Source organism: Lotus japonicus, chromosome 1 (genome assembly GCF_012489685.1).
Source record: "Lotus japonicus ecotype B-129 chromosome 1, LjGifu_v1.2".
Taxonomy (NCBI): Eukaryota; Viridiplantae; Streptophyta; class Magnoliopsida; order Fabales; family Fabaceae; genus Lotus; species Lotus japonicus.
Window position 1 is genome coordinate 128,120,876 of NC_080041.1, and position 27,577 is coordinate 128,148,452.

A 27,577-nucleotide genomic window follows, 5' to 3' on the forward strand; every position below is an offset into this window, starting at 1 on the left:
GGTAATGCAGAACAATTAGAAAAGGTCAATTGTGCTTAGAGATACCAAAAGGATCATGGGGCAATGGAGAAGGAAGGGGGTCCCCCAAATCAATTCATCGTTTGGGAAGTCATGGAGATTTGATCTCTCCCTCTCTAGATCGATACATCGGTGATTTCTGGTTCAGGGTTTGTGTTTGATTACTAATTCGGTGGGGTTTGCTTACTGGTTCGAAAGAAGAAGAAGGAAGGAAGGAAGAAGGGGATTGACAGAAGGGGAAGAGAAAGAGATTGACGAAGGGAGATTCAAGGACAAGGTCGGCGAAGATCTATGGAGTGAGATTCAGCAACTTCAACTTCATCAAAAACAACCTCTAGTGATTCTCATCCTCTCTTCTCTTTTGGGTTTCTGGGTTTGGGTGGTCCATAAGGGTTTATGGGTTTGAATTTGTTGGTGTTTCTAGGTTTGGGGAACAAAACTACTTAGTTGAAAACAGGTGACTCCAATAGCTGTTTTATATGTTCTTATCTTCATTAGAAAATTATTTGCATACATTTTGGTTTCCTTTTCATTATTCGAGCAAAATTTGACTTTGGCCTCCTGGTAATGTATTCACATGCTTTATTCTGTACCTTGGATTTTGATAGACTCCTTTTTATCAAAATCTTCATGCGGTGTAAGGATGAGTATTACATGGTTAATTGTCATGAGTTTTCTGTCTAGACTTTGAAGACAAATTAATGTTTCTGGAAACCGCAAGGCTATTGGTATCCATGTCCGATTTGGGTTTCTTAAGACCAACAATGTGTGAAAAACAAACTAACAGAAAGAGTAGAATAGAAAAGTTTCTTGCGTTTGAAAACTTTCAATTACTTATTCATTAACCTTCAAAGCCTATTTATACAACTTGACTTTCACTATACAACTAACTCTAAACAACTAACTTTAACACCCTCCCTTAAACTGAACTTGCAACATGCAATTCAGTTTATCCTATTGATCTTACACACACCCAACTGTGATCTCAGTTTCTCAAACAACTCAACCTTCAAAGGTTTGGTCATAATATCTGACAGCTGTTCATTAGTGCTGCAGTAAGCTAGCTCTATTCTTCCTTCTTGAACCAAATCTCTCAGAAAATGATAGCGTACATCAATATGCTTGCTTCTTCCATGCATAACAGGATTCTTTGACAGCTTAATAGTTGAGCTATTATCACAGTGTATGATTGAGCACTTGTCCTGAACATGACCAAGTGAGAAAAGAATTCTTCTAAGCCAAATACATTGACAAGCACATGCAACTGCAGCAATAAACTCAACCTCAGTTGTTGAGAGACTAACAACTGCTTGCTTCTTTGAAGACCAAGCCACAGATCCTGAGCCAAGCATGAAGACATATCCAGAAGTACTTTTCCTGTCATCGATATCTCCAGCATAATCACTGTCAGTATAAGAGACCAATTCCCTGTTTCCAGCTCTTTTATACTGAATTCCCATATCAACTGAGCCACTCAAATATCTCATCACCCTCTTAACACTTTGCAAATGTACATCTGTTGGCTTCTCCATGTATCTACTCACAAGGCTGACAGCATACATCAGATCAGGTCTGCTCACAGTTAAGTACATCAAACTTCCAATCATTTGCTTATACTGAGTAGCATCAACTTCAGCTCCACCACCCTTTTTATCCAACTTAGTTCCTGGAACCACAGGGTTTTTAACAGGGTTACTATTCTCCATGCCAAACCTCTTAAGAACCTCTCTAGCATACTTACTTTGACACATGAAGATACCTTCTGTGTTCTGCAAGATCTCAACACCCAGGAAATAGCTCATTCTGCCTAAGTCACTCATATCAAATTCCTTCTCCATGGATGACTTAAACTCACTGATCATCAGCTCACAGTTTCCAGTGTAGATCAAATCATCAACATACAGACTAACAATAATCACCAGATTATTCTTCCCTTGCTTGACATATAGTGTATGATCTGCCTCTGACCTTACAAACTTTTGTTTCTGGAAGTAGGCATCAATTTTACTATACCATGCTCTAGGGGCTTGCCTCAGTCCATAAAGAGCTTTGTGAAGCTTATAGACCTTACTCTCAGCACCTTTGACTTGATACCCCTGAGGTTGATCAACAAACACTGTCTCATCAAGTTCTCCATGCAAAAATGCACTTTTAACATCTAATTGGAATATTGTCCAGCCTCTGATAGCAGCCAAAGCAAGAATGGTTCTTATAGTATCCCACCTAGCAACAGGTGCAAATACCTCAGTAAAATCCACCCCTTGTTGTTGTGCATATCCCTTAGCCACCAACCTGGCCTTATGCTTCTCAATCTCACCTTTTTCATTCAGCTTTGTCTTATAAACCCACTTAACTCCAATACTTTTCACTCCTTTAGGAAGTACTGCCAGCTCCCAAGTGTTATTTTTTTCAATAGCCTGTATTTCCAGATCCATAGCTTTTCTCCAGTGTTCACTCTTAGCTGCTACATCAAATGTCATAGGATCTGAAGCAATGGAAAGAAAGCTGAACTCTTCACCCTGGAGCTCATCAGTGAGAGCAAAATTACTGTGTCCTTCATCACTCAGATCTTCTCCAGACACAAACTCTTTCATCCATACGGGTTGTACAACACTTCTCTTGCCTCTTCTTTCCCTCTCCTCTTCAAACACTCTAGGTGCTGTACTGCCTGAGGCTCCATAATTGTCCACCTGTTCAGAGAGATTGTCATTTGAACTTGGATTAGCATGCAGCTCTATCTCACTTGTTGTAGATGCAGTAGGATTCTCAGTTGTGTCAACAACTTCTTCATCATCTTTTTCACCAAGATTCTCAAGCAACTCCACCCTTTTTGTTCCTGACTGCCAATCCCAGCCACTTGATTCATCAAACACCACATCTCTACTGATCAGAATCTTCTTTAACACTGGATCATATAGCCTATAAGCCTTGGACTCTTCATTGATTCCCAAATGAATGCATTTCACACTCCTATCATCAAGCTTTTTCCTTTGACTATCAGGTATATGAGCATGGGCTACACACCCAAAAATCCTGAAAAATTGCACTGATGGCTTGCTTCCACTCCAACATTCCTCAGGTGTGATGTTCTTCACTGCTATGGTAGGACTTCTATTCTGTATATAGACAGCCCAGTTAACTGCCTCTGGCCAGAATTCCCTGGGAACTTGCTTCTCAGTAAGCATACACCTCACCATGTTCATGATTGTCCTATTCTTCCTCTCTGATACTCCATTCTGCTGAGGAGTATAAGCTGCTGTGAGTTGCCTTTTGATGCCATTAACTTCACAGAATTCCTCAAATTCCTTAGAATTAAACTCTCCCCCTCTATCAGTTCTTAAACAACACAGTTTTTCTCCACTCTCTTTTTCAGCTAAAATCTTGAATCTCTTGAAGCTTTCTAATGCACTGGATTTTTCACTTAAGAAATAAACCCAAGTTTTTCTGCAGAAATCATCTATGAAAGTGATGAAGTACCTCTTTTGACTGTGTGATTCAGGCTTGATTGGTCCACATATATCTTAATGTACAGGTTGAAGCTTCTGAGAGGCTCTCCAAGTGCTTTTCTGAGGGAAGGAGTCTCTATGTTGCTTCCCTTTCATGCATTCTTCACAAGGTTTCTCTGGTTCATTTAGCATAGGTAACCCTTTAACCATAGTCTTCTGTACTAGAGTCTTCAAGCCAGAATACCCTAGATGACCATATCTCTTGTGCCACATTTCAGTTTCATCCATGGCAGAGGTACTAAGACACCTTGGAATCAAAACAGTTGCAATCACTGCAAACATTCGATTAGAAGACATCCTTGATTGCATGATGAGACCCTTTTCTTTATGATAGATTCTACACCATCTCTTCTTGAAGGAGATGTTCAATCCCCTTTCTAGCAATTGCCCTATGCTCAAGAGATTATTTTTCAATTCAGGTATATAGTATACCTCTGTGATTACCTGGGTCAGGCCACCAATTTGAAGCTTCACCTCTCCTTTTCCTTTCACAGTCATAATGGAATCATCACCCAGTTTCACAGTGGTTGTGAAGTCTTCATTCAACTTGTGAAACCATGCTTTCGAGCCACACATGTGGTTACTGCACCCTGAGTCAAGAAACCACACTTTTCCAGCCATTTCTTCATGCTCTGTTCTTGCCATTAGCATCAAATCCTCACATTCTTCCTTCAACTTTGCTGCTGAATCAAGGATTTTCAATTTCCCAGTTGTCACTGTTCTTGCCATGAGCAACAGTTCTTCATGATCTTCAATCAATTCTGCATAGTTGGCGCTCTCCTCCCAAGTTGGACATTCATACTGAAAATGGCCCAATTTGTGACATTTGTAGCATTCCACAGATTCTTTGTTGAAAGATCCTCTACCCCTGCCGCGACCACGATTTCCATTCCTTCCTCTACCCCTTTCAGATCTGCCTGAGCTTGTGGCTTTCAGAGCTTGTTCTTCCTCCCTATATCCCTTCATTCGCTGCTCCTGAACCAGAAGACTACTCTGAAGTTGATCTATAGTGATTGTGTCTACATCGTTGGATTCTTCGATAGAGCACACCACATAGTTGAATTTTTCTGTCATCGATCGGAGAATCTTCTCGACAACTAGAGTTTCCTTGATCACCTCACCCTGAATCTTCATCTTGTTCACAATGCTCAGCGTTCTTGCAAAGTAACTCTCAACTGTTTCCCCTTCCTTCATTGCCAGAATCTCAAATTCCCGTCTTAGGGCTTGCAATTGCGCCCTTTTCACCTTGGTGGAGCCCTGGTTCTTCAATCGCATTGAATCCCAGATTTCTTTAGACGAATCTTTATTCAAGATCGTTTCCAGAATGCTCCTATCGATCGATTGGAACAAGTAATTATTGGCTTTAAGGTCCTTCAATTTTGCTTCTTCATGAATCTTGGTCTGCTCTGGGGTAGGGTTTTGTGTGAGTGCGGGGACTCCATCTGCAACGATTGGCCAATACTCTTTCGATCGCAGCAGGTTCTCCATCAGCAGTGCCCAGTGATCGTAATGCCCATCGAATTTTGGGACTGCAGGTTGTGCGAAGTTTGAACTCTCAGCCATGGCTCTCTCCTCTGTTTCAAGAACTGCGGTTCCTTTGGTATATCAGGCCCCGTGTGGAGCTCTGATACCAATTGTGAAAAACAAACTAACAGAAAGATTAGAATAGAAAAGTTTCTTGCGTTTGAAAACTTTCAATTACTTATTCATTAACCTTCAAAGCCTATTTATACAACTTGACTTTCACTATACAACTAACTCTAAACAACTAACTTTAACACAATGAAGCATATGTGATTCAAAGTGAAGTTTTGAAGATGGTGAGTTTGTGGAGAAGGACGAAGTGGTGGCTCGACCTTGGGACGACGGTGGCGACTCGCGGAGGTGGTGGCTGGTTACAGCGTGTTTGAAGGAGAAGAAAATGATGATTCTGAAATGTGTGAGGAAGAAGAAAAGGGTATTGGCTAAAGGGTTTTGTGACGGATTATTTCTGTCACCAATTAGTAGCTTATATTTTGTGAATTAAATAAGTGACACGTCAGCATTTCCGTTTGGTCAACTGACAGAGATGGACAGAAGGGCTTCAATCGGCCGTTTTAGAAACATGAGGGAGTTTGACCGCACATTTTAAACACAGGGGATGCAAACCGCACATTTGTGAAACGTCAGGGACCCAAACTAGAATTAAGCCATTTGGTTTTTGATTGAGCACCAAAGCGTAGCGTGATCCATATATATAACTGAGCTCACTTAGCTTGGGGGATAAACTTTTGATTATGTTGCTGTTGTTGTTGTTGTTTACTGTTATAATTTACTTCATTGATCCCCTCAAACCTTATTCGATAGAATGCATATGAATTTATTCTGAGTTAGTGGATAAGCATCGTCAGCGTAAAACATTTTTACACATAACACATTACAGCATGTCACGTAAGTGAAATAATTCATTTAGTTTAAATTTTAATTAAAATCATAACGAACCATTTTAGATCAAAAATAAAATTTTGAAGGCCTAAAATCTTTATATTTTTTTCAGGTACCATTTTATATTTATGTGTATAAGTTAGGCATATTTAACCCTAAATAAATAAATTAATAAAATATAAAAATACCAATTAATTATCTTAAATGTGATTGGTCCACCTAGATCATGGGTTATTTAACTTACATGTTATAATATTACCTAGTTATGCACATCGTGATTAGTTAGTTGCCGTCGGCCGCAAAGTGGGACCCCGCAACACTTCACTGCCCACCTGGATTTCATTTCATTCGTTCGCTTCGCTCGCTGGCATCTCTTCTTATCAAACAAACGACAACACATAAACACATAAAACGACACCACTGTTCCCCACAACGCACCTTTCCCCTTTCTCAATCTTCATCTTCTTCCTCAGCAACCACAGCTTCAAAATTCGATCAGTTTCATCACTGCTCTGTGATGCTGTGATGTCTTCTTCTTCATCATCTGCTTCATCTTCAGCACCACCACCACCACAGAAATACAGCTCCCTCCCTTCACCCTCATCCTCCAACTCCACCAACCTTCACTTCCCCCCACGCCCAACCACCACCTCAAACCCCGTCTTCCCCACGCGCCGCCCATGGGAGGAAGTCTTCGCGCTCTACTCATTCACGCGCCCCTACTCCCTCGGCGAAGCCAGGTTGCGCGTGAAGCGCAACCTCACCCACTTCCGCGTTAACTACTTCAACATCGTCCTCTCCGTGATTGGCATCAGCCTCCTGTGGCACCCTACATCGATCATCGTCTTCCTGGTCGCGCTTGTCCCCTGGTTCTTCCTCTACTTCTACCGTGACAAGCCGCTGGTGCTGTTCGGCCGCGCCGTTGACGACAGGGCTGTGGAGGTGGCGCTCTCGGTGGTGACGGTTGTGGCGTTGGGACTCACCAGCGTGTGGGTGAATGTTTTGGTTTCGATTGTCGTTGGGGTGGTTCTGGTGGGGTTGCACGCTGCGTTTAGGAGCACGGAGGATTTGTATGTGGATGAGCATGAGGGTTATGGTGGAGGGTTGCTTTCATCATTTGTTGGGGGTACCCCAACCAAGGGTACAGGCATAGTGCCATAATATAAATCATTCATTTGTGCAAACATATATGCTCATTTAGTAAGGACAAACCAATTTTTCAGAAGAAAGTAGTGTGTTGAATTTCCGTTGCTGATGTAAGGACTATGTTGGTGAGCAATTATGTAATTAGTGTAGTTTGATTTTTATACACTTTGGCATTGTAATAGGTTGCTCATCCTGGGCAAATTTTTTTTTCCTTGTCAATTTATAGCATAGCTACATTTCAGTCTGCCATCCTCCAGTTTCTGAATATTGATGGTAGGTTAATTTTTTAATATAAGGTTCTCTGATACTTTGCATATTTTCAAGCTTGTGTTAAAATAGTCAATGCCACTATGCCAGTTCTTCAAAACCATGTCAGAAAGGGACAGAGTAAATTATTGGAATTTTTTTTTGATAAAAAATTATTGGAAATTTGAATATTAATTTATAAGACAACAAAGTAGTAATGAATGTATCTTTCAAGGACTATATAAAGGCTTTACTTTAATTTAGTTCAACACTTCTGGATGTCCCAGACCATAGCAATAAGGACATATATGTTCCAAAATGGCATACCCCATCAATATTTGGAGTTTGTACAGAAGGTAAAGAGTGTGGACTTCTCTTTGTTTTGAGATGTGATTTATTGATTAAGACCTGCATCTGCATATGTTATTCCCCGAAGATGCATAGTCTTGAACTAAGTAGGTGTTTACAATTGATTATGAATGCAGAGTCAATTATAAGACGAAGCTTCTGTAATTAGTTTCAGGATTCCACAATTGATTATAAGAAAGTAAAAGTTAATAAAACATACTAGGCTCATAGTCTCATACTATAAACATAAAATAGAACCACGGAACGCGTATGCTTTTATGCAGTCTCTAGACTTTTGAAGTTTTTGCAACCTGTGGATATAAAATCTCAAATATCTTGGATACTTGAGATCTGGTAATTCCATGTTTGTGAGAAGTGAGCCATAACTTATAGATGCTTGGTTTATGATTTTCACCTAACCAGGTTACAACTGCATTAACAAATCATTTTGTTGTTGGTCAAATATTTAAAAAAAGATTTCATCATGTTATTCTAGCAGTTGTTTGAGCCTACGGGTTACTAAAAGTGTGGCCCATTTATGTTGCTATAGCCCATATCTGCAATATAAAATTTAAGCAAGCTGTAAATAGTAGGCAGTAGGCACACACTACTACGAAAAGAGCACGATCCTGTCTTATTATTCTTTGAAGAATATAAAATTTGAATAAGACTATAAGGTGTCTTCTTCGTTGACCAAAAAAAAAATAAGGTAAATTCTGTGGTACCCATAAAATATTTTGGGTATGGTACCCGCATTGAGTAATTTAATAGATGGTTATTATATTTTTTAGGTAAATTTTACATTTTCGCATTTCATTTTACTATTCAATTAATTTCATCTCATGAATTTTGTTTTTAATGAAAAATAGTTTTGTTGTAGAGATGAACGATAATGGTTGAGACACGCGCAAAATGACCATGATTGACGGATGGAAAAAGCCTAAAAAAACACAACCTACAAATCTCATGTCTCTAATAATGAAACGTTACATCACTACGATAAAGTAGCATCAAAATTATAACTTGTACATGCTTCTTTATTATCGAATTATCTCATTTTGGGTACCATACCTTGATTTGGGTTAAGGTATCATAGCAAACACCAAACAAAAAAAAAAAGGTGTCTTCAAACTTTTCTTGAGGTACAATTTACTCTTATCCAAACATTGCTATGATTCTGGGGTGAAGAATACATTTTATAACATAACATGTATTTTCAACGTGGTTATACAAAAGAAAAAAAACAAAGTTAATTTTTAGTAGTTGTTAACCAAACTTAATTGCTCCCAAACCCACACTTTAATAAAAATAATATAATTTATGTTTTACCTTTAAGTAGAAAAATTACTGCAAGTTAAATTTTAAAATAAAAAATTTCAAATACATGTCAGTTGAGCAGACGTTTGAGTTTTGTATATGGGAAAAAACATCACTGAAATAGCTAACCCCACCAAGATGTGAATGTTCACAGCTTAAACATGATTGCTTCCCATGGAGATATCTATGTGTTAGACAAAATTCTTTTCTTTCTTCTTTAAAACAACAAATATGCAGCCCATGATGAAAATGGGATTGTATGATTGACTGTCTACACCATTTGGAACATACAGATCTAAACTCAGCAATGCTTCATTTGTTGGCCTGCAGAAGTCATTCATATTGGATACCCAACTAAAAGAATGAAGACAAAAATAAAAAAATAAAACAAAAACTCTTCATTCAAATGTCAAAATCCGAATAAATTATCTCTACTCTTCTAAGCAGGTATGGTGGCCTGCAGCTAGGTATACTATCTAAGTCACATGTGCACTCCAAATTATTGGAATGTGCAAAATTTAAAAATAAAAATAAAGCACAATCTTTAAAAATCAGGATGTGATGATCATTACAACGACCAACCAGATCATGACTAATGGCAGAAGGGTATGTTTTTATGGAGAATGAATTTCTTGATAATTTATTTGGCTTTTCTTATCCTCCAAGACAGAGCTACTACATGTATGTTCAGCATACATGCAGCACAATGATGTGATGAAGATTTTTAAGGTGCATTAAAAATGTGAAAGGGGAATCATCATCAAGGGTGTGAAACCTTCCGAGCATAAGCCAGGACCATGACAAAATCCTTTGCTGAGGACCCAATAGTTGCTGGAATTCGGAGCGATGAGGAGGCTGCTGAATCGAGCCACAACTCGACCAAATTGTGTAGCCGCAGTGTAGGGATCACTGGTTGTCCCATACATTTAATTTCAACCTGCAAATTGAATTAAAATGAAGAATGAAGCAAAATGCAAACTAGGATCTATTAAAGTAAATTGTTTTCATCCCTATGCTGCACAAAAAATATCATGAAAAGGGTGATGTCATTCTAGGTTGCTGGTATGAATCATGTACTGTAAAGATGAGCGATGTAATTAAAGTTGTGATAAAAGTGAACTGCATATACTGTAAAGCATGTTTGGATCAACTTCTCTTTCCTCATAATCAATTCTGAAACCCAGAAGCTACTCAAAATTGATTTTTAAGTTCAGAATCAATCGTAGAATGATTTCCAAACATGCAGTATCTTGATAAGCATGACATGAGCTTGAAAAGTAGAAAAAATCATGGACAATCAAATTGTGATGCTTTAAGGAAGTGCAGACACGAAAGAGGTTAAACAAAAGACAACAAATTCTTCCAGGTCCTGTTGTTCCCTAACAAACCAATGTCTTTTAGATGGAACAACTGAGCCTGAAAGATTTTATTGTCTAGATTAATTTTTTTCCTCACAAGCATAATTTTGTTAAACCTCTTTTATTATCTTCATATATTACAAGCTGAGGATTACCTCTGATTCACTGGACAGATCTAGTTTCTTCATTAGGTACTTCTGGATAAATGAGACAGGTAAGCTTCCATCCCTGTGGCAAACACAAGAGATATTATATTAGACAAGATATCATATTCTAGTTCAGATTGATCTCAACATTTTAAGAAGCCTTATAAGAGGTAGAGTTAAAACTTCAAATAGTTTCTCAAACCTTTTTCTGTCATTTAGTAGCTAGTTGAAACCATTTAAACATGATAGTTAAAACTCTTAGCCCAGATTATCATGGTATAGATGCATTATATAATCACTATCACATCCAAAAATCCTTATTGAAAGCCTAAACTTTGATAAACTACACTTAAATGCTCTCATTTATATTCTATACAGTTGATATATATATATATATATATATATATATTGCGAAAAATCGTAAGTCTCTTCATTAGCCAACTTAGGGCAAATGTAATGACTATAGGAATACTTTATTCTAAAGGTTCAAAAGAGGACTACACCCACATGAAGGTAAGGACTTGGCAGAGTTTATGTGAAATCTGAAGTTAGATAAAACACATACAAATGTGCATTCTTTTAATTCCTTGGCTTTGAGACATCAAAGATTTTTTTCAAAAAACAACACATCAGAAATAGAGGAAATTAATTGAGAGAAATCATATGCTAATTGATTCATGGGGAAGACCTTAAAAAGCATCTAAGTATGATTGTGGATTTCTTGAAAGCACGCACATTGTTTGAAATCCACGCAGCTAGTCATTTATCTATACTCATGGCCCTTTTCCTTTGAGGAGAAATAAAATAGGCCATTATTGAACTTCATTTTTTAATTTGTATGATGCTATATTAGCTTATATATTTCCTTGATCTGGACAACCCCTGACTAGTATCAAGTTAGTAAACAGATATGTTAATCATGTTACCTACTACAGGGATAAGGGTTAGTCTGCATTGTGCTGAAATGAAGAAAGAAGACAAAATCAAAAGGTTAATGAAGAGGTTATTTAAGTCTACATTAAGTTAATATAAACAATTGGGGCTGGTCCCAATTCCCAAGACCTACCCAATTATGGCCTCCAACCTGAAGTATTACAGATAACTAGGATAATATGGAATAGGTGAGATATAGAAGATAAGTGTATCTGAGTGATCTTTGAGTAAACATTAGAATCTAAATGGCTAACAATGAAGGTGAAATTCTCCAATGGTGGAAGAATTGAAAGACAATAGAGATAATATTTTTAGTTTATACTACAGTTTATCTAAAGGGTCTTGCTAAATAGACCCCCTTAAGTGGCCTTTAATACACTTTATAGATGCTTCCAATTTCTTTAAAAAGCAAGAATTAAATTATTATTTTCATTTTCAATTTAATAAATGCATTAATTTTCATTAATATTTTGTACTTTTGTTTCCTTAGTTAGTACCCTAAGGGCACTCATTAGCATTCTCCTTATCTTAAAATACAGAGGTTCAGAAAGAATCTTTCAGCATCCCAACTCCAGAATTCATTGGATGTGTTTTAATTTTTAATTTTTTTAAAATTACTGTTTATATTTTTTACTATAGCATAAGTTGATTATTAAATAAGTAAATAAGATGTCAAAAAAAGTATTCTCCTTCCATAAAAAAAAAGTATTCTCCTTGGTAAGATTGATGAAATGCTATGACATTGTCATGATGCTGAAGCACAATTAATGAAAGGTCAAAGTGATTGACTTCTTTTACTGTCATTCAATATGTTGCTTTAGATTAAATATATGGAGATAGCCTTAACTAAGAGATGAATATTCATGACAAACTGTACAGAGATGGACAAATACATTATTCAGTATTGTGCAGACTATAGGGTTTTCGGGAGGTTTTTCTGTAGGGGCTGGGTTTATATCAGTTTTTGCTGATCGGGTTACTGTACCCTGTTGAAAGGGGTTGTTTCTCAATCTTATACATACATACATACATACATACATACATACATACATACATACATACATACATACATACATACATACATACAATACATATATCTATATATCTCTCTCTCTCTCTCTCTCTATATATATATATATATATGTACACACACACATATATATATGTAATACACACACACTTCATTTTGAAATAAAAATACATTATTCAGTATTGTATGGTGTTATACATTGCTCCAAGCATAATATTCCTACTCTACAGCATGGAATAAATCAAAACTATAAGTAATGAACAGTTGCAATAGATTTAGAGAGTCTGAAGGCTCTTACTTTATTCTCACATAACTTGAAGGAATTTGGGGCAAAGGTGCATCTCCTTCCCTAAAACATTAGTCTGAAATTAGTTCACAGAAATATGGTAAAAAGAAATTTTAGAACATATATAAGATGCACAGGATTTCAAGTTATTAAGTTTCAGAGATATGATAGCTCACTGGTTTTCAGAAGCTACTAAGGAGAACCAAATTGGACCATCCCTTAAGAGTTTATTGCTCGAAGAATGCAGCACAGCTTGGGGTGATATGCCTGATTCCCCAAGAGCAGGCTCCTTTTTCTTCCGTATTCTGCGCAACTTATTAGGTTTTGATGTATCTGAAGAGACAAGATGAGGGCTAATCCTTTCATTCTCAACTTTTGCCTTGCGTTTATTTTCCTTATTTTTGGTTTTCTGCACTTGAGAGTCACTCTCATTTACTGGAATGGGTTCTAGCTTAGCATCAGACCCTTGCGCATTAGACTTGAAAGATTTACTCCTACTAGCAACCTCTACTAAAAAATTCAAAGGTTTCCAAAGATCCAATTTTGCATCCCACGGTTCGGCACTATTCTCTGATTCTTTATTGGGTTTGGATTGACTACCGCCGCAAGGTGACGAACTCTGCAGCAAAAAAAAATATCCAAGCATAAGAGTATAAGTAATAAGTAAACAAATGGCAATACAACCTGGGATATAGAAAGAACAAAGGAAACAAATAATATAACAAGGAAACAGAACAATGTATCAAGGGCTCAAAGAGAAAGCTAGATTGTCTTTCCTAACCTGTTCAGTATTCTGAGGAAGCTTATTTGAAGTGTCCCGCGAGCTTGAACTCTCAGGATGATCTCCTGATACTTCCTCTTTTTTAATGGGCTTTTCGATGGAAAAACTAGAGGACCGCAGACCACTAGCCTTTCTTGTAGGTTTTGTTCTTCTTCCTGTCATGGTTGCCTGCGCGGATGCCCTTGGTGTGATCACCACCAAAGACGAAAGAGATCTCTCCTTTCTTCTAGCGGGTAATGGTACTGAGGGGGCAACTTCAGGTGCCTTCGCCTTTCTTCCCTTTAAGGGGAAAATTTTGGCCCTCATATCTTGCAAATTGTGGTCTGGCCTGGTAATCAGAAACCAAGGTCTGTAACTTAGCATTTGACAATTCAAAAGAGAATATAAATATCTGTGTGTTTGTGTTCTTTGAAATACTTGATCTGTCCATTACCGAAGGCTGATATCTAGAAGAGCAATGCAGGTGAACTATTCAAAGAAAACTTATCTTCCTGGTCTACTTCTGTTCAGATAGTTTAGAGTACTCCCTACTCCTCCACTTACCTCTACAAAACTCACCAGGTCAATGATCATAACGCCTATTCTTTGGCACAAGTTCAGCACTAAATATTTTCAAGTCCAGATTTTTTCTGCTTTTTATGATCATGGTCCTTTGCTAACTGGATAATACATCAAATTTGGACAAGGATAGCAAACAACAATATCACCAATTGGGCTAGAATCAAACAGGTGATAATCCCCATCTTATCTGTGTCAAGTCATTTCATCATTTAACTGTACTAGACTACTAGGACCAGTTTACTCTATTCCTCCATATTCTATTTTCAACTAAAAGATCAATTAAAAATTTATTAAATGCAATCTTCTGCCAGTAAAACATAATAGTTACCATTTACTGTTACTTTAAATTTTTATTTCATATCTCTTGAAAACATTTCACATTTATTGTGCTATATATAAATAGACATATCAAAGATCTGTGAGAAAAACTATTCTACGAGCATTACTACATATAAATATCAACTAAATTATTGAAAGGTGTCAAACTGAAGGCTTTTTATTATGACAATTTCTCAAGCAGGGAGTAGATCCTTCTTAACTTAGTTTTTCCTAAAGCAACAAACTTGATACAACTAAAATCTTGATAGCATCATCATAACATAAACCCTCCTCGTTCTTGTAGGTCAGTGCATCAGCATAAGAAAATCTGGTTACAATGTGACCTATGACAGCTTTTATTTCGAATGATCAACAGTTTTCAACAGCTTTATAATGCATCATAAACAACATCAACAATTTAACTCATTTATAAAAGGAAGGTTCTGTCTTGTATAGTAATATATCTCCATTTTAGCAGCCTTAGCACAATAATTAGGACATGCTGCAAAACATAAACTCTTATTGCCATTGCATACCAAGTTAGATCAACACCTCACATGCATACTCAACAACTTAAAGGGGCATTCTCTTTTTATTTTAATTTGGAATTGGTCAAAGGCAGGGGTCTAATTACCTCAGTTTCTCAAGTGGAACACAGCCCAAATCAATGTTGCAAATTGGACAGCATTCCAATTCCTCATCTGAAAGTTTATCATAAATGCACTTCCTGCAAACTGCATAAAGTCCACAAATGACAGAGAAAAAAAAAATCAGTCAGATGGGGCACACAATACACGTTGCTTAAAGCTTCTGAAAAAAGTACACACAAAGATAGCTAGTTAGACCATCAATTAACTTCAAATTAGGACAGATAACAAACACCAATATAACTATTCTCCACCAGCCAAAATGTAAGAAACAAAATGCTAATATTAATGTGCTTGGTTTGGTTTCTGCCACGACAGTTATGTTTGCATGCTAAGACTAGGATTGATGCTAGCTTGGTGGAAGAAAGAATGAACAGTGGTGATTGTAGTCAAAAGTTCAAACACCTTTTTCACTTAGAACATTAATGAAAACAGCTCAAGTGCACAACACAACATAACTCAACTCCTGAATAGTTGGCCAATCTGAACCATAATGCTTCTGAGTTCTGACCAGCATTCACGTCCTCCAAAGGTTCATAGAGAGAGAAAGAGAGGAAAAAAAATGAAAAAAGAAAAAAAGAATTTTTTTTCAGAAGCATCAAATTACGAAAAAAACCATTGAATCTCTCTGGTTACGCAAAGACCAGATGCATCTTCCTCCCCCTTTCAACCCATCTGGGTGAATAGTCAAAAGAGGTAAAACCCAGATGGAAAACGCGATAACTCAACGCAGAAACTCACAAACGACTCAAAATTTGGGAAATTTAACAAGGGATTGAGAGAAATGAAGGAGATTTGAAGGAGATCGAAGATGCTTACACGTGTGAAGACACTCTGATATGGTAGTGGCTTCTTTGAATAGCTTGTTGCAGAGTGGGCAAGTCATGCATGCTGCAATCGTGTTCCACCTCACCTTCACCACCGGATTCGGCATGGTTCACCTTCTTCTGTTTCTGCTTCTCGCTCACTCAGTCTCACGTATCGACCTTCAGAGGTTCACTCACTGCAACTGCAACTGCAACTGCATGCTATCACGACCAGAATTTTTACGTCCAATCATGATTCACCTGCATTATTGAACATGGATTGTGAGGGAAAAGGAAGGAGAAAACGAGGAATTAACAAAGAAGAGGAAGATGAAGGTGGAGCGTGGAATGGACCTGGTGCGATCGGTGAAGGACGGTTGGTTTGAGAGGATTGGAGGCGAGAAGAAGAGATGGGTCGGTGGAGAAGAAGTGGGTTACGATGGATTTGGAAGAGGGAGGAAGTGGTGTTGTTGTGCTTGGTGTTTGTGTTTGTTGAGGATGATCTGAATCGAGAGGACCTCTTCGTGAAAAGAGCATGAACCAAACCAAAACCCAAGTGTTTGTGTTTGTTTCTCTCTCCTTTCTTGATGTCTTCTCTCCTTTTTCTTTGCTTCTTTTGGGGTGTTTTGTTTTTGTTTTTAATTTGGGTTATATATGTTTTTTTTTCCATACAAAATGATCAAGTGTTGATTTTGGTCCCTAAAAATAAGTTTTCTTTTAATACATCTCTAATTTTTTGAAATTATTTTAGTTCTAGAAATCACCAAATGACGATATTTACTGTTCTGATCGGCTATTGAGCCAAGAGACCTAACGACATTGTAGTTGAGTCACAAGGGTTTACTCTTAAGCTAACATCATAAGGACGCCTGCCTGACCCAGTTAAAAAACAAACCACTCAAACTTAGTTGGTAAAGTGTCTTAGCGGCCTCACAAATGGTTGAGATGAATACTTACGCACGATGACACCAAGACGCACGCCTAGAAGCTCCACCTATGGACTTCTGTCGCACCTGTAGAAGACAATATGTCGCTTTAACTTTGTCAGTAAATGAGTAAAGAGAGAATCCACAAGTCCACAACTTCACTCACTACTGCATGCTACCATGTACCTCAATTTAAAAAAAAATATCATATTACGTAAATGAACGACAAAACCTGTATTTATAGGCTTGATGTTCATGTCCTGAGTCTCTGCAAGTGTGAGAGAAGCCCTTAAGTGGAGTTGTCGGACGCACAATTGGTTTGGTGATGTCATGCTTCATTAATTCCTCTCGCCCATTGTGAGGCCGCTCGGAGAATCTACCAGTTAAGTCTAAGTGGTATATTCCTGAACCGAGTCGTGCATGCTGACCTTATGGTGTTAGTTTAAGAACAAACCTTTTGTGTGTCTACTGTAGTGTCGTAAGATTTCATGGCTTAAGAGCTGAACGAAACATTTTTAATCCTCAAAATTATACTTTATGTTATTGATTCTGGATTCAGTTTCTTTTAGAGACTCAAATATGTATATTCCCCCCAAATTCAGAATTTATTTAAAAAAAAATTGAGGACCAAAATTAATAATTCACAATTTTGTAAGGACAAAAACATATTTAAATATCTTAATTTTATTTTTGCTTTTGGAAACGTGTACTAGAGATAATTTCATAATAAAAAAAAAGTGAATATTTTAAAGACACAAGTTCCACACTTGAACTTGAACTAACGACAGCTGGGGAAGTTGGGAGGTTTGATAACGTGCGCCGGGGTTAAGGTGCGGCGTGTCATGCGATGCGAGAGATGATAGCAGATTAGATAGGGTTAATATGGAGATTTAGGGGACATAAAGACAGAAGCTTAGAAAGATTAGCTACTAGTAATTTCTGTAATTAATTTGTATTTGTATATGGAGAAGGGTGTAATGAAACTTGAAGGGTGTTGAATCCAATGAAGAGTGCTTTACTTTTGCTAAATATTTTGCGGTTTGATAGAATCGAATCTGACATGCACCGAAATCACATCGTTTTTTTATTAATGATTAAATAAAAGTTGCTTGGAAAAAAAAAACAAATAAATATCTTTGACCCAGTGTATTACGATCAACTAAAAAAAGGAAGACAAAACTATAAAAAGAAAAAGACTTCAATGGGTGAATTGATAGGTAACTCTTTCTTCCCATGTTAGGTGATGAATAGGTTTTAAATGGCTTTTGCGTCTACAAAAACACTAATCATGCAACTCGATTACTACTCTCTCCGTTCCTGATCTTTTGTTGTTTTAACTTTTGGTCTAAATTTCAAAACTTTTGTTGTTTTACAAACCCAATGCATTTTTTCTCAATTTATTCCATGTATACCCTCATTTAATACTATATCTCTCACCTACCACCTCTTATTTTCACCAATCAAAATCATATCAAGTTTCTTAACCAATAACTATAATTCTCTTTCTTCACTTTAACTCAACATTAAATAGGGATGTTTATGTCAATAAATATATCAATGATTGCACTCTTAAACAATGTGCATAACCTTAAACAACAAAAGATCAGGAACGGAGGGAGTATTAGCTAACTTGTTTAGCTAGTAATTTAGCACATCAATAAAAATTAGTACAACAATAGGGGTAAAAAAAATTAATGTTTTTTTCATTATGAGATAAATAGGGAAGAAAGAAAATGAATAGAAAAACATAAGCGAGAAATAGTGCGGATTTTGTAAGTTATTTAGTACTCCCTCCGTTCCTAATTATAAGACTTAGTTTTAAAATTTTCTAGTTCCTAAATATAAGACCTTTAACAATAATTTAGCAAAAAATATTCTACTCTTCCATATATAACCCTTACATTAATGATGTGTTTTCAATTCCAAAGTTTTAATTACCACCTACCATTTATTAGTGAGAGAAAATAACAAAGGGTAAATATGGAAGAATGTATGCATTTTTAAAAAACCAACACACTAATTAGACACATTTAATGTTTTCTTAATAAGCGCAATTTTTTGTATTAGGTCTTATAATTAGGAATGGAGGGAGTATAATTGAAGAAAAAAGAAGAAGAGAAAAACTGAAATAAAAATGTTGCATTTTGTGTCAAAAGACAGTTTACTCAATCCAATATACATGATAATTTATTTTAAGAATATAGTCATTATATATATATCTTTTCTAGTAATTTTTTTGTGTAATATACTTTCTAAGAATGTATATAGATTATAATTAAATTTTAATTATTCATTTTACAATTAATTAAGAAAGATAAAGACATAACGAATCAACCAACTAGTGCCAACGTCTAATTCCAAAATAAGAAGAATGAGAGGGAAATGAAAAAAAAAAGAGAATGATCGAGTTGATTTCTTCACATATTTGAGGGAACTCTGGAAAGACAATGAGATATGCATATTGGCTTTCTTCTTCGTAACATATTGGATTAATGATCAAATGAAAATTCTCAGATTGACTAAGATTTTGGTCATTGTAAAATATAAGAGTTTTGATTTTAGTCGTTCACCAGAACAAATTGGCAAAAATGTCTCCAATGTTCAAAAAATAACCACTTTTAGTCCTCCCCAGAGGTTGAGTTGTGAAAAATTTTCCAAGTGTCATTGTCAGTCATATGTGGCACAGTTACATGTTTAACGAAGCTTATGTTAATTTTATTTTACATTTTTCTTTCATTTCCACCTTAAAGTTAAGAACTTAACACTAAACTAACCTCAACTCACTAACTTAATTAGCAGCCAAATTAACCCCAAACTAAATTTATAACCCTAAATTTCTGAAATCATCCCAACTAGGGTTCTATTCTCCCCAACCTAAGTTTGTAGCCCACAATCCTTTGCGAATTCCATTCGTGGTCTTCTCCTCATCGAGTGCCCTTCTCCCTGTTGTGGTGGTGCCGATGGTGGCAGTTGCTCCTCCTCCAGTGCTGACCCCTCAACCTGCACAGCGACACACGCAAATGCATTCGATGGTATGCGTTCTCCATGACCACATGTCGTTGATGATGCACTTCAAGTTCTAGTCACGATAGATTTGCAAATAAAAAAAATGAGATGTAGTTGAAACGACAATTGCAAACAATAAACAAAACAAAAAGTGTCGAATTTCAAAATCAGTTATGTATCTAACAAACTCTGATTTTAGAAACGTGTAGTATAAGAAAATGTACATGTTCTTACGTTACCAGATTCTAGACCTCAGTAGTTCACATATTCGAAAAACTGGTAAACTTCAATCCTCCATAATCTTCAACCACTACCAATTTTCAGAACCTGATACTACCATAAAAATATCAGGTTCTAAAACACGATACACACTTATCTACCATGACTATCGGGTTTTAGAACACGACACTGTCCTAAAACTACAAGTTTCTAAAACTAAGTACGACGAAACTCCTATGTCATGGCGGAATCTTCATCATAGACAACATGAAATCGAGAAATGTACACACAAAAGTGGAGAGAGTTGAAGAGAATTTACCAAATTGAGAAGAATACAACAAATGGTGTGAGGAAGGAAAATGAAGCTCAAGGTGCGGAGGTAGTGAGGAAAAAGAAGATAAAGAGGAGGGGAGGGGGTGTCTGGTAGTGAGGAAGAAGATGATATTGAAGAGGAAGAGAGTGTGTATTTTAAATTAATGAGGGTAGTTTTGGGTTTATGAAAAGTGGAGGATGTGATTAGGGGTGTTAATAACAACCCATAATGTCATTGAAGTTTGGTTGGGTCGGAGAGAATTATCTGCCTCCATCTACTCCAGGTCTCCAGCTAATAGGCTAAAAAAGCATTTGGTGGCTCAGCTAGGACTTTCTTGGCAAAGTCAAAAAGAAAAGATAGTTCAACTGGCTTTGTTGAAAACGGGAGTACCAAGGTGATAACATGTGATCTTTGTGTTTTGTTTATTAACTGCAAAATTGGTCCCTCACCAGTCCCCTCCTATGCTGCTATGCATGCCTCAGTGTCTCGAGTTCACACTCCTCTAGCAGTTGTTAACTCTTTCTTTCCTTCTTGCTAGTGGTTTTTGCAGTTTGCAGTGGCTACTCACTGTCATCTGCTGCTTTCTTCTTTTTCTATAGTATGGCATTTGGGTTCTAGCACTGTGCTAATTTAATTCAATTTGGCTTACCAAAAAAACACTCCTCTAGGCTCTAGACTCTAGTGCTGTGAGTTGAGAGACATGCACAAATGTGTAAGTAATTGGCACTCATTACCCATTCAACTGAACAGTCATTTCAATTAGTAAGAAGAATTATGTTCAATTTTAAGTAGTTTTATTTTTTTACAAAATAAGTAGAGACAAAATGGTCAATTATTATATATGCAACTAATAATAACCCATTTCATAATCATGGGACCAAAGATGGTGTGAGACGGCACGAAATTCAGAAATTGTCTGGGAATATTAACAATATAATTATGATAATTGATAGTGGCGTGCGCATAATGGATTAGCATCCTGAGGAAATGGAATTGGACCATAATCAATCTGAAAAGCAAAGAGAGATGAGATAATAATGGCATATACAAGATGCAGGTAAAATAGTCCTCTAATGAAATATTTTTTGCAACACTTGGATACCGCCTGAAGTAATTTTTTTAGAAAATTAATTAGCAAATAAAAAAACTTGTATAGTGCATACAACCTGGCAATTGAAAGCTATTCTATTAGTAGCTAATTTTTTATTGCCTGCATAGAACAAATTTGTATTGCGTGCTCAACTAAAAGCCATTACAAGATAAAACAAGCTTCTTTTATTTCTGAAAAGCTACATGATAAAACAATCTATTGTTCCCATAAAGGCCATAATGTAAGTGGTACCACAAATATGGTAGTATTGTTTTGTTGCCATATACCAATACTGACCTCACTTGTCCACTTCTTGTACACTTTTTCCCTCAATCAATCTGATGTTTCATCTTTATACATTCAAGACCCAACAAGGCCTTTGCGTCTGGCATAAGCTGCTATGGATAAAAACAAGGATGCACAAACCATTCCAGCAAAGATAACCACCTAAATTTATCATTTTCAATTGGAAAAAACAAAATTCAGAAGGAAAAAAAAAGACATACTCTCTTTCTCTCAGACACAGACGCATGTATATGGCAAAACATGTTAGTCAAAATTGGAATATTTCTTTCTTAACATACATACCCATTTGAATATATATCCGTGACCTTCTCTCCATGTATATGGAATGTTCATACCAAATATTGCTGCCACCAATGAACATATGGACAGAGAAACAGTCCCAGAACTGAGGAAGAGCTCTAGCTATCATTTAGGTAGAACAAGGATAAACATTAAATGCAGTACTTAAAGACATTATAAAATATGGTTCTGGAGACAAATTAATGCTTCAGACAATGTATGTATAGGATTAGGCATAAAAAATCTCATAAGGGAGGGACCAAAAGCTTATACCTGAATCAGTTGATTTCGGTGATTGTCAAGCTGTACATGTCATGCATATGCAACATAGCACCAAGTGTTGTTAATATTGCTATAAATGGTGTATGAAAATTCTGCTAAGCAATATAATGGAAAACTTTGCCCCTCTATTTTGATATGCTTAGTAAATGTTTGGATTTCCGTTAGGAAAATTTAAAAGCACTTTCAGCGGAAATTCAGAATGTTACAGATATCCAAACAGCAGATATATATAGAAAACTTTCTTTTGTGCCTAAAACTTACTTGTATGTTGATGTAATCTTCCGTGTCATCAATATACTCCCGCAGCTGAAATAGGGAGGAAAAGTATCAAGTAGGAAAGTTTATCACTTAATAATGTAAGATAGAATTCAAATTATAATTAAGTTGGGAAGGTTACAAGAAAATGCAGGTCATACTGTTTTCAGTTTGTTTAATGTTCCATCAATTTGCATGAAATAGGCCTGAAAAGCACAGCATATCATTTAGCTTAATACACCATATAGATCAAGTCATTTAATCAAACAGTATCTGCACACCAAAGTTAAGGATGAAGACTTTGATAACCTCAAGTAACATTTCGAGCTCCTCAACATCATTATCTCCTTCAACTGTTGTTGTACTTGTTTTATTTGATATATTATGTATCTCTGAATCTGGATTTGGGGAGCTATGAAGCCATTTGGGATCACAAGAGCTACTTGTGGGAGAGGATGAAGCAGCAAACTTTCTTGATAAGTAAAGTTCAGCCATGTCATCATCGTCATCAAGTAGGTTTTCTAGTTCATCTCTTATCTATAAGAAAGCTATCAAAGTAAGTGCAAACAGGGAAATTCTGAGTTCTAAAATGATCAGGAAAGTGAAAACCTTTGACAGCAAACTACTGCTAAGTATGTAAGAAATGAAGACAGCAATGCTTATACAACATTCTTTTTGGATCACAATTATATATATAATGAAGAACAAAACAATGGAATTTACTTCTTAAGATTGAAGGGGATAAAAATAGTTGTAAAATGTAGTTATTTCAACAAACCTTTTGGAGTTCAAAAAAAAAAAAAACAAACCTTTTGAACTCGATTTGTTAACCTTGTCATTGCACCTTTCAATTTTCGCACTTTATCCAAATTACGACAGCTGATCTGGACACAAATCTCAGTCAACAAGAGTAGTATGGAAGGGGGAGAAAGTATTTCACATATAATTTTGTGACAACAGATAATGGGAAATCATAAATTAATTATCAACTTTTTGGTTTGATATCACAGATTTGGAGATGTATACAAGCAACCTAAAGTTTAACACAAGAAATTAGTATTAGGTCCGGTCCACATTAAATAAATTTAAGCAGCTTTTCAGATAGATCATAGAACTATATTCCTCTCCAAAACCCCTTTGCTATCTCGAAAGTGTCTATTAAAAAAAACAGGGGAATATACTTAGAGCTACCTTAAACTTTAATTCCTTTTCCAATTGGCACATTTATGACTAGTTTTGTTCTTACTTGTTATTATTATAAGAGATCATGTTAACTCATTAATAGTGAACAATTCCTAAATAAAATAATTTTCTAGACAAAAAATATGAATCAATTGTTTAAAGTAGATAAGAATGAAAGTTTATTTACCACTAATAAGTTATTTTGAAGCTAACAAAATGACTTATTACAATATAATAGTTGAAGTTTAAGGACTGATTAGGATGAAAATAAAATTTCGTATTTGCAAAAAAAATAATGTTAGAGGCATTCCTAAATTGCATGACAAAATTATGACCAAAGGTTTTTATCACCTTAGATTTTTAATGTTGTTATTTTTTGATGAATTGACAATGGTATTAAGATATTCCAACTTCTAAGCTTGTAAGAATTCTCATGCTTTGGTGATGATATCATCAGAATTTGTTTAGAATGATTTAAACATAAAAAAAGGAGGTATGATGATGAGAAATCAAATTCTGCCCAGCTAATCATTGGATTAGTATAAATTCAGTAGCCATGTTCTTGTACCAAGGTGGAAAATCCATGAAACATGACAAAGAATAAATATGTATTTAAATAAAAACACACACACACACAATCCATTGCAAAGGCTTGATTTACCTTGGAGGTGAGTTCATCCAAAGCTGGATAAGCAGCAGATTCTAACTCTCTTGTCCTTGCGTCAAGGAAGCTGCAAATTGCCTCCAACACAACTTCTAAGGCCCGGAACTCAAATGGAAACTCTACAACACAAACCATAATTCAATTTCCCACCATTATAGAAAGAAAAAGAGTCTCCAAATTCAAAACACAAGACAACACTATTTCCCATTGGTCTATGTTTAAATACATGGCCGAAAACCACGGCGAACCAAAATCACAGTGGGCAAAATCAACTTCCTTTAGCTTTCAAGCTTGTCGACCGTGATTTTGGTTTTAATGTGATTTCTGCCGCCGTGTATTCAAATATGCAACTTCTTAAGCCCAAATTAACTTTGGGGAAAGTTTTAAATTAAAATAATTCCCACAAATCAAGCTCACCATCTTCTTCTCCACTTTCACCATCTTGAGCAACCGTGTCTTCTTCTCCTTGGCCTTGGCCAGCAGCAGTTGCTATCGGTAACCGCCGCCGAAGTTCTTCAATAACCGGCATCAAATCATCATCCATAGGGTCTCTAAGCAACACCTACAATCAAGGCACTAAAAATTTAGCTCTGGAAAATTGAAAACTACTGAATATTCCATGTGTGGAGAAGATAAGAAACCTGTAAATAATACCTCTTCTGCAGTGATAATAGCTTTTATGTGCTGCAAAAAACAAACAAACAAACAAACCTACATGAAACAACAAAGAAAAGGAAAAAGAAGAGTTGATACAGAAACAGAGTGATTTTTTACCTCTAAATTGAGAACAATGACTTTGTCTCTGCCAAGAATGGTGGAAGGATATGAGAGAAGAGGGTCGAGAATTCGAAGGTCTCTTGCATGGATTTCAACCAGGCGCATAATAGCATACTTGTCTACATCTAGAAGAGTGGCTACGCCGTCATGGTTTAGCAGAATCCAGCTTCTGAAAACAGCAGTTTTCTTCGTTACAGCAGAAGGAGCTTGAAGTTCCAGTGATGCAGAGTCAGCAAGATCCATTTTGAAGAGAATTCAGTGTTTGGTAACTCAAGTGGTTTGAAGAGAAGTAGTAGTAGTGTGGGGTTGGATTAAATTTAGTTGAGTGAGTGGTGAGCAGAGAAGAGGATGAGGTGAGGGAATGAGAAGATGAGGAGGGAGAGAGGACAATGATGGCATGTGAAGAAATTTTACATAGGAGTTGTGTTGAGTTGTGTGCATGAATGGAGTTGATTTGATTTGGTGACAGGTGGTGTGGTTGTGACTTGTTACTGGAAGGGAAGTGAAAAAGATTTACAAAACAGAATTTCATTCTTAACACTCCTACTCACTTTCATGTAATTCCAACATAATTTCTCTTTCTTTCTCATTCTTCATCTCCAATTTCCATTGTGATATGTTCACACTCATGATTCTCTTTGTATTCCTATATTTCTATAGAAATTAAAAAGTGTGAAAGTAACTTTTTCTTTTATTTCTTATCATATCTCAAATTTATTCCTCTTTTACTCTAGAAGTGTGTATATATTATTTTCCGAAAGAAAATGAAATGCATGATATAGAAAAAAAAAAAAGATAAAAACAATAACAGAATGAAAATTAATAGCAGGGACTTCAAAGAGGTGTGGTCCGGTTATTGCGTGGGGTATCAAAGAGTGTCCAAAAATAGTAGCAGGGAGTCAGACAACAATTTATTTAACTGGCCAATTTAACAGATTTTGATAGGTGAATGCTACCGTAAGCTTTCAAAAAGTGAGATATCGCTCTCTTTTTTAAAAAAAAAATTTACATATCACTCTCAAAACCACCATTAATATTTCATATATTAGTTTTTCTTTTCCTCTTTTTTTTTTTTAAACTTATAGATATCACTCTTAAAACCACCATTAATATTTCATATATTAGTTTTTCTTTTTCCAAACTTTAATATATTAGTTTTATATTGAACCTTTTATGTAATCAGTGTCATAAGTGTCAGCGCTTATCTTCGAATGATAGTTCAAGTGATAAGAGCTATGAAACATATAAGTTAAGATGAGAAAATTCAAGAATCAACCCTTATAAAGTACAATTTATCATTTCAATGTACCGAAAAAATGAGTGTACGCTGCTGCAGTAGTTAAAAGTAGTTGTTTAAGTTTTCAAAATCGAAAATTTCGTCTTCAAGAGACATACCCTTAAGAAAACATTTGATATTTATCTTATTGGGTCGAACAAAATTACATTGATAGAGGATATCTGGTTTTAAACTAAAAAAATAGAGCTAAATATCTTTTAGGTCCTTGGCAATTTTTTCCCCAACATAAATAGTTAATAAGGAACGAAAGTAGGTAGTAGCAATTATCTGAAGCTCATAATGGATATAAATAAATGTATTTTATCGTAAAATAACACCAAAATAAAATAAAAAGGATGTCCAATCACACCAAAAAAATAAGGCCCAGAACAGTCATCATCCTCTTGCATCTAGTTATTGGATTCTTCCACATCCTCTTATGGGCCTGCTCATTAGAGCTGGGTACGCGGGTGGCCCGCCCCGCATTTTAGCGGTTCTCTATTTTCTGGGCTATAGCCCGCACTAATCCGCGGTTTCGCGGGCCGATCCGCAGGCTTTGGCCTCTCTCACCCCATTTTTTGCCCTCGTAGGCCTGCCCCGCATTGATTCACCCCGCGCTGGCCCGCTCCGCGTAGGCCCGCATTTTAGCGGTCCTCTATTTTTCGGGCTATAGCCCGCACTAGTCCGCGGTCTCGCCCGGCCCGCAGACTTCGACCCGCTTACCCAGCTCGACTGCTCATAGTCATATTTGGATAGGGATGATAATAAATCCAAACCCCATCGGTAGAGCTGTCAATATGAGTTCCAACCCGCGGGCCAGCTCGACGGGTTGGCTAAATGAGCCGGGTTGGGCTGGTTATATTCCAGCTCGAAAAGAACTTGAGTTAGTGCAACCCGGCTCGGTTAACCCGCGGGTTAGACGGGCCAACATGCGGGTCAAGCGAGCCAACCCGTTGGGTTAGAGTTATTTTTAATTAAAAAAATTATTTTATTTCTCTTTAATTCCAGGTTAGTTTTATGGATTAATTTTAGATTGAAAAATTGAAATTTTCATTTCTTTTAATTTGAGTCAATTTTTTATGTTTTATTTATTATTATTATTATATTATTTATCTCATTTTAAATGTGACA

At 36.3% G+C, this 27,577-nt stretch overlaps 3 protein-coding genes across 8 annotated transcripts; 1 reads left to right on the top strand and 2 right to left on the bottom strand.

The window, feature by feature from the left end:
- Nucleotides 1–6,275: 6,275 nt before the first annotated feature.
- Nucleotides 6,276–7,410, top strand: LOC130730563 (PRA1 family protein F3-like). The gene has a single exon (XM_057582607.1). The coding sequence runs from the start codon at nucleotides 6,474–6,476 to the stop codon at nucleotides 7,107–7,109; it is 636 nt and encodes a 211-aa protein (XP_057438590.1). The 5' UTR covers nucleotides 6,276–6,473; the 3' UTR covers nucleotides 7,110–7,410.
- A 1,970-nt stretch (nucleotides 7,411–9,380) lies between these two features.
- On the bottom strand, nucleotides 9,381–16,492 carry LOC130730564 (E3 ubiquitin protein ligase DRIP2-like). The gene is made up of 8 exons (XM_057582608.1): nucleotides 16,226–16,492; nucleotides 15,885–16,132; nucleotides 15,053–15,152; nucleotides 13,540–13,867; nucleotides 12,935–13,377; nucleotides 12,771–12,821; nucleotides 10,519–10,591; nucleotides 9,381–9,942 (listed from the first exon to the last, which is right to left on the bottom strand). Exons 2-8 carry the CDS (start codon nucleotides 15,997–15,999, stop codon nucleotides 9,766–9,768), a joined length of 1,287 nt encoding a protein of 428 aa, XP_057438591.1. The 5' UTR covers nucleotides 16,000–16,132; nucleotides 16,226–16,492; the 3' UTR covers nucleotides 9,381–9,765.
- A 2,936-nt stretch (nucleotides 16,493–19,428) lies between these two features.
- LOC130730565 (magnesium transporter MRS2-I-like) lies at nucleotides 19,429–25,772 on the bottom strand. Of its 6 annotated transcripts, none has more exons than XR_009016375.1 (12): nucleotides 25,168–25,772; nucleotides 25,048–25,077; nucleotides 24,811–24,955; nucleotides 24,391–24,512; nucleotides 23,357–23,431; nucleotides 22,857–23,084; nucleotides 22,709–22,753; nucleotides 22,554–22,598; nucleotides 22,284–22,313; nucleotides 22,014–22,133; nucleotides 21,723–21,872; nucleotides 19,429–19,876 (listed from the first exon to the last, which is right to left on the bottom strand). XR_009016375.1 is itself a non-coding variant. In XM_057582609.1 (11 exons), the coding sequence occupies exons 1-11, from the start codon at nucleotides 25,411–25,413 to the stop codon at nucleotides 21,786–21,788; spliced, it is 1,173 nt and encodes a 390-aa protein (XP_057438592.1). In that variant the 5' UTR covers nucleotides 25,414–25,772; the 3' UTR covers nucleotides 21,442–21,785. The 6 variants fall into 6 exon arrangements, 2 of the variants coding, with proteins under 2 accessions (XP_057438592.1, XP_057438593.1); XR_009016374.1 differs by lacking the exon at nucleotides 19,429–19,876 and adding an exon at nucleotides 21,152–21,344; XM_057582609.1 differs by lacking the exon at nucleotides 19,429–19,876 and having other exon boundaries at nucleotides 21,442–21,872.
- Between the last annotated feature and the right edge of the window lie 1,805 nt (nucleotides 25,773–27,577).

Bases quoted from the DNA above. Each gene is read 5' to 3' on its own strand.
- LOC130730564 (XM_057582608.1), bottom strand. From the start codon at position 15,999: ATGCCGAATCCGGTGGTGAAGGTGAGGTGGAACACGATTGCAGCATGC. The intron at 13,378-13,539 runs GTTAGGAAAGAC...TTTTTGCTGCAG, and splicing joins TTCCTCAGAATACTGAACAG to AGTTCGTCACCTTGCGGCGG. The intron at 9,943-10,518 runs GTAATCCTCAGC...TTCAATTTGCAG, and splicing joins ATCTGTCCAGTGAATCAGAG to GTTGAAATTAAATGTATGGG.
- LOC130730563 (XM_057582607.1), top strand. From the start codon at position 6,474: ATGTCTTCTTCTTCATCATCTGCTTCATCTTCAGCACCACCACCACCA.
- LOC130730565 (XM_057582609.1), bottom strand. From the start codon at position 25,413: ATGGATCTTGCTGACTCTGCATCACTGGAACTTCAAGCTCCTTCTGCT. The intron at 25,078-25,167 runs GTAAAAAATCAC...TGTTTTTTGCAG, and splicing joins TCATTGTTCTCAATTTAGAG to CACATAAAAGCTATTATCAC. The intron at 22,314-22,553 runs GTAAGTTTTAGG...TGACATGTACAG, and splicing joins AAGATTACATCAACATACAA to CTTGACAATCACCGAAATCA.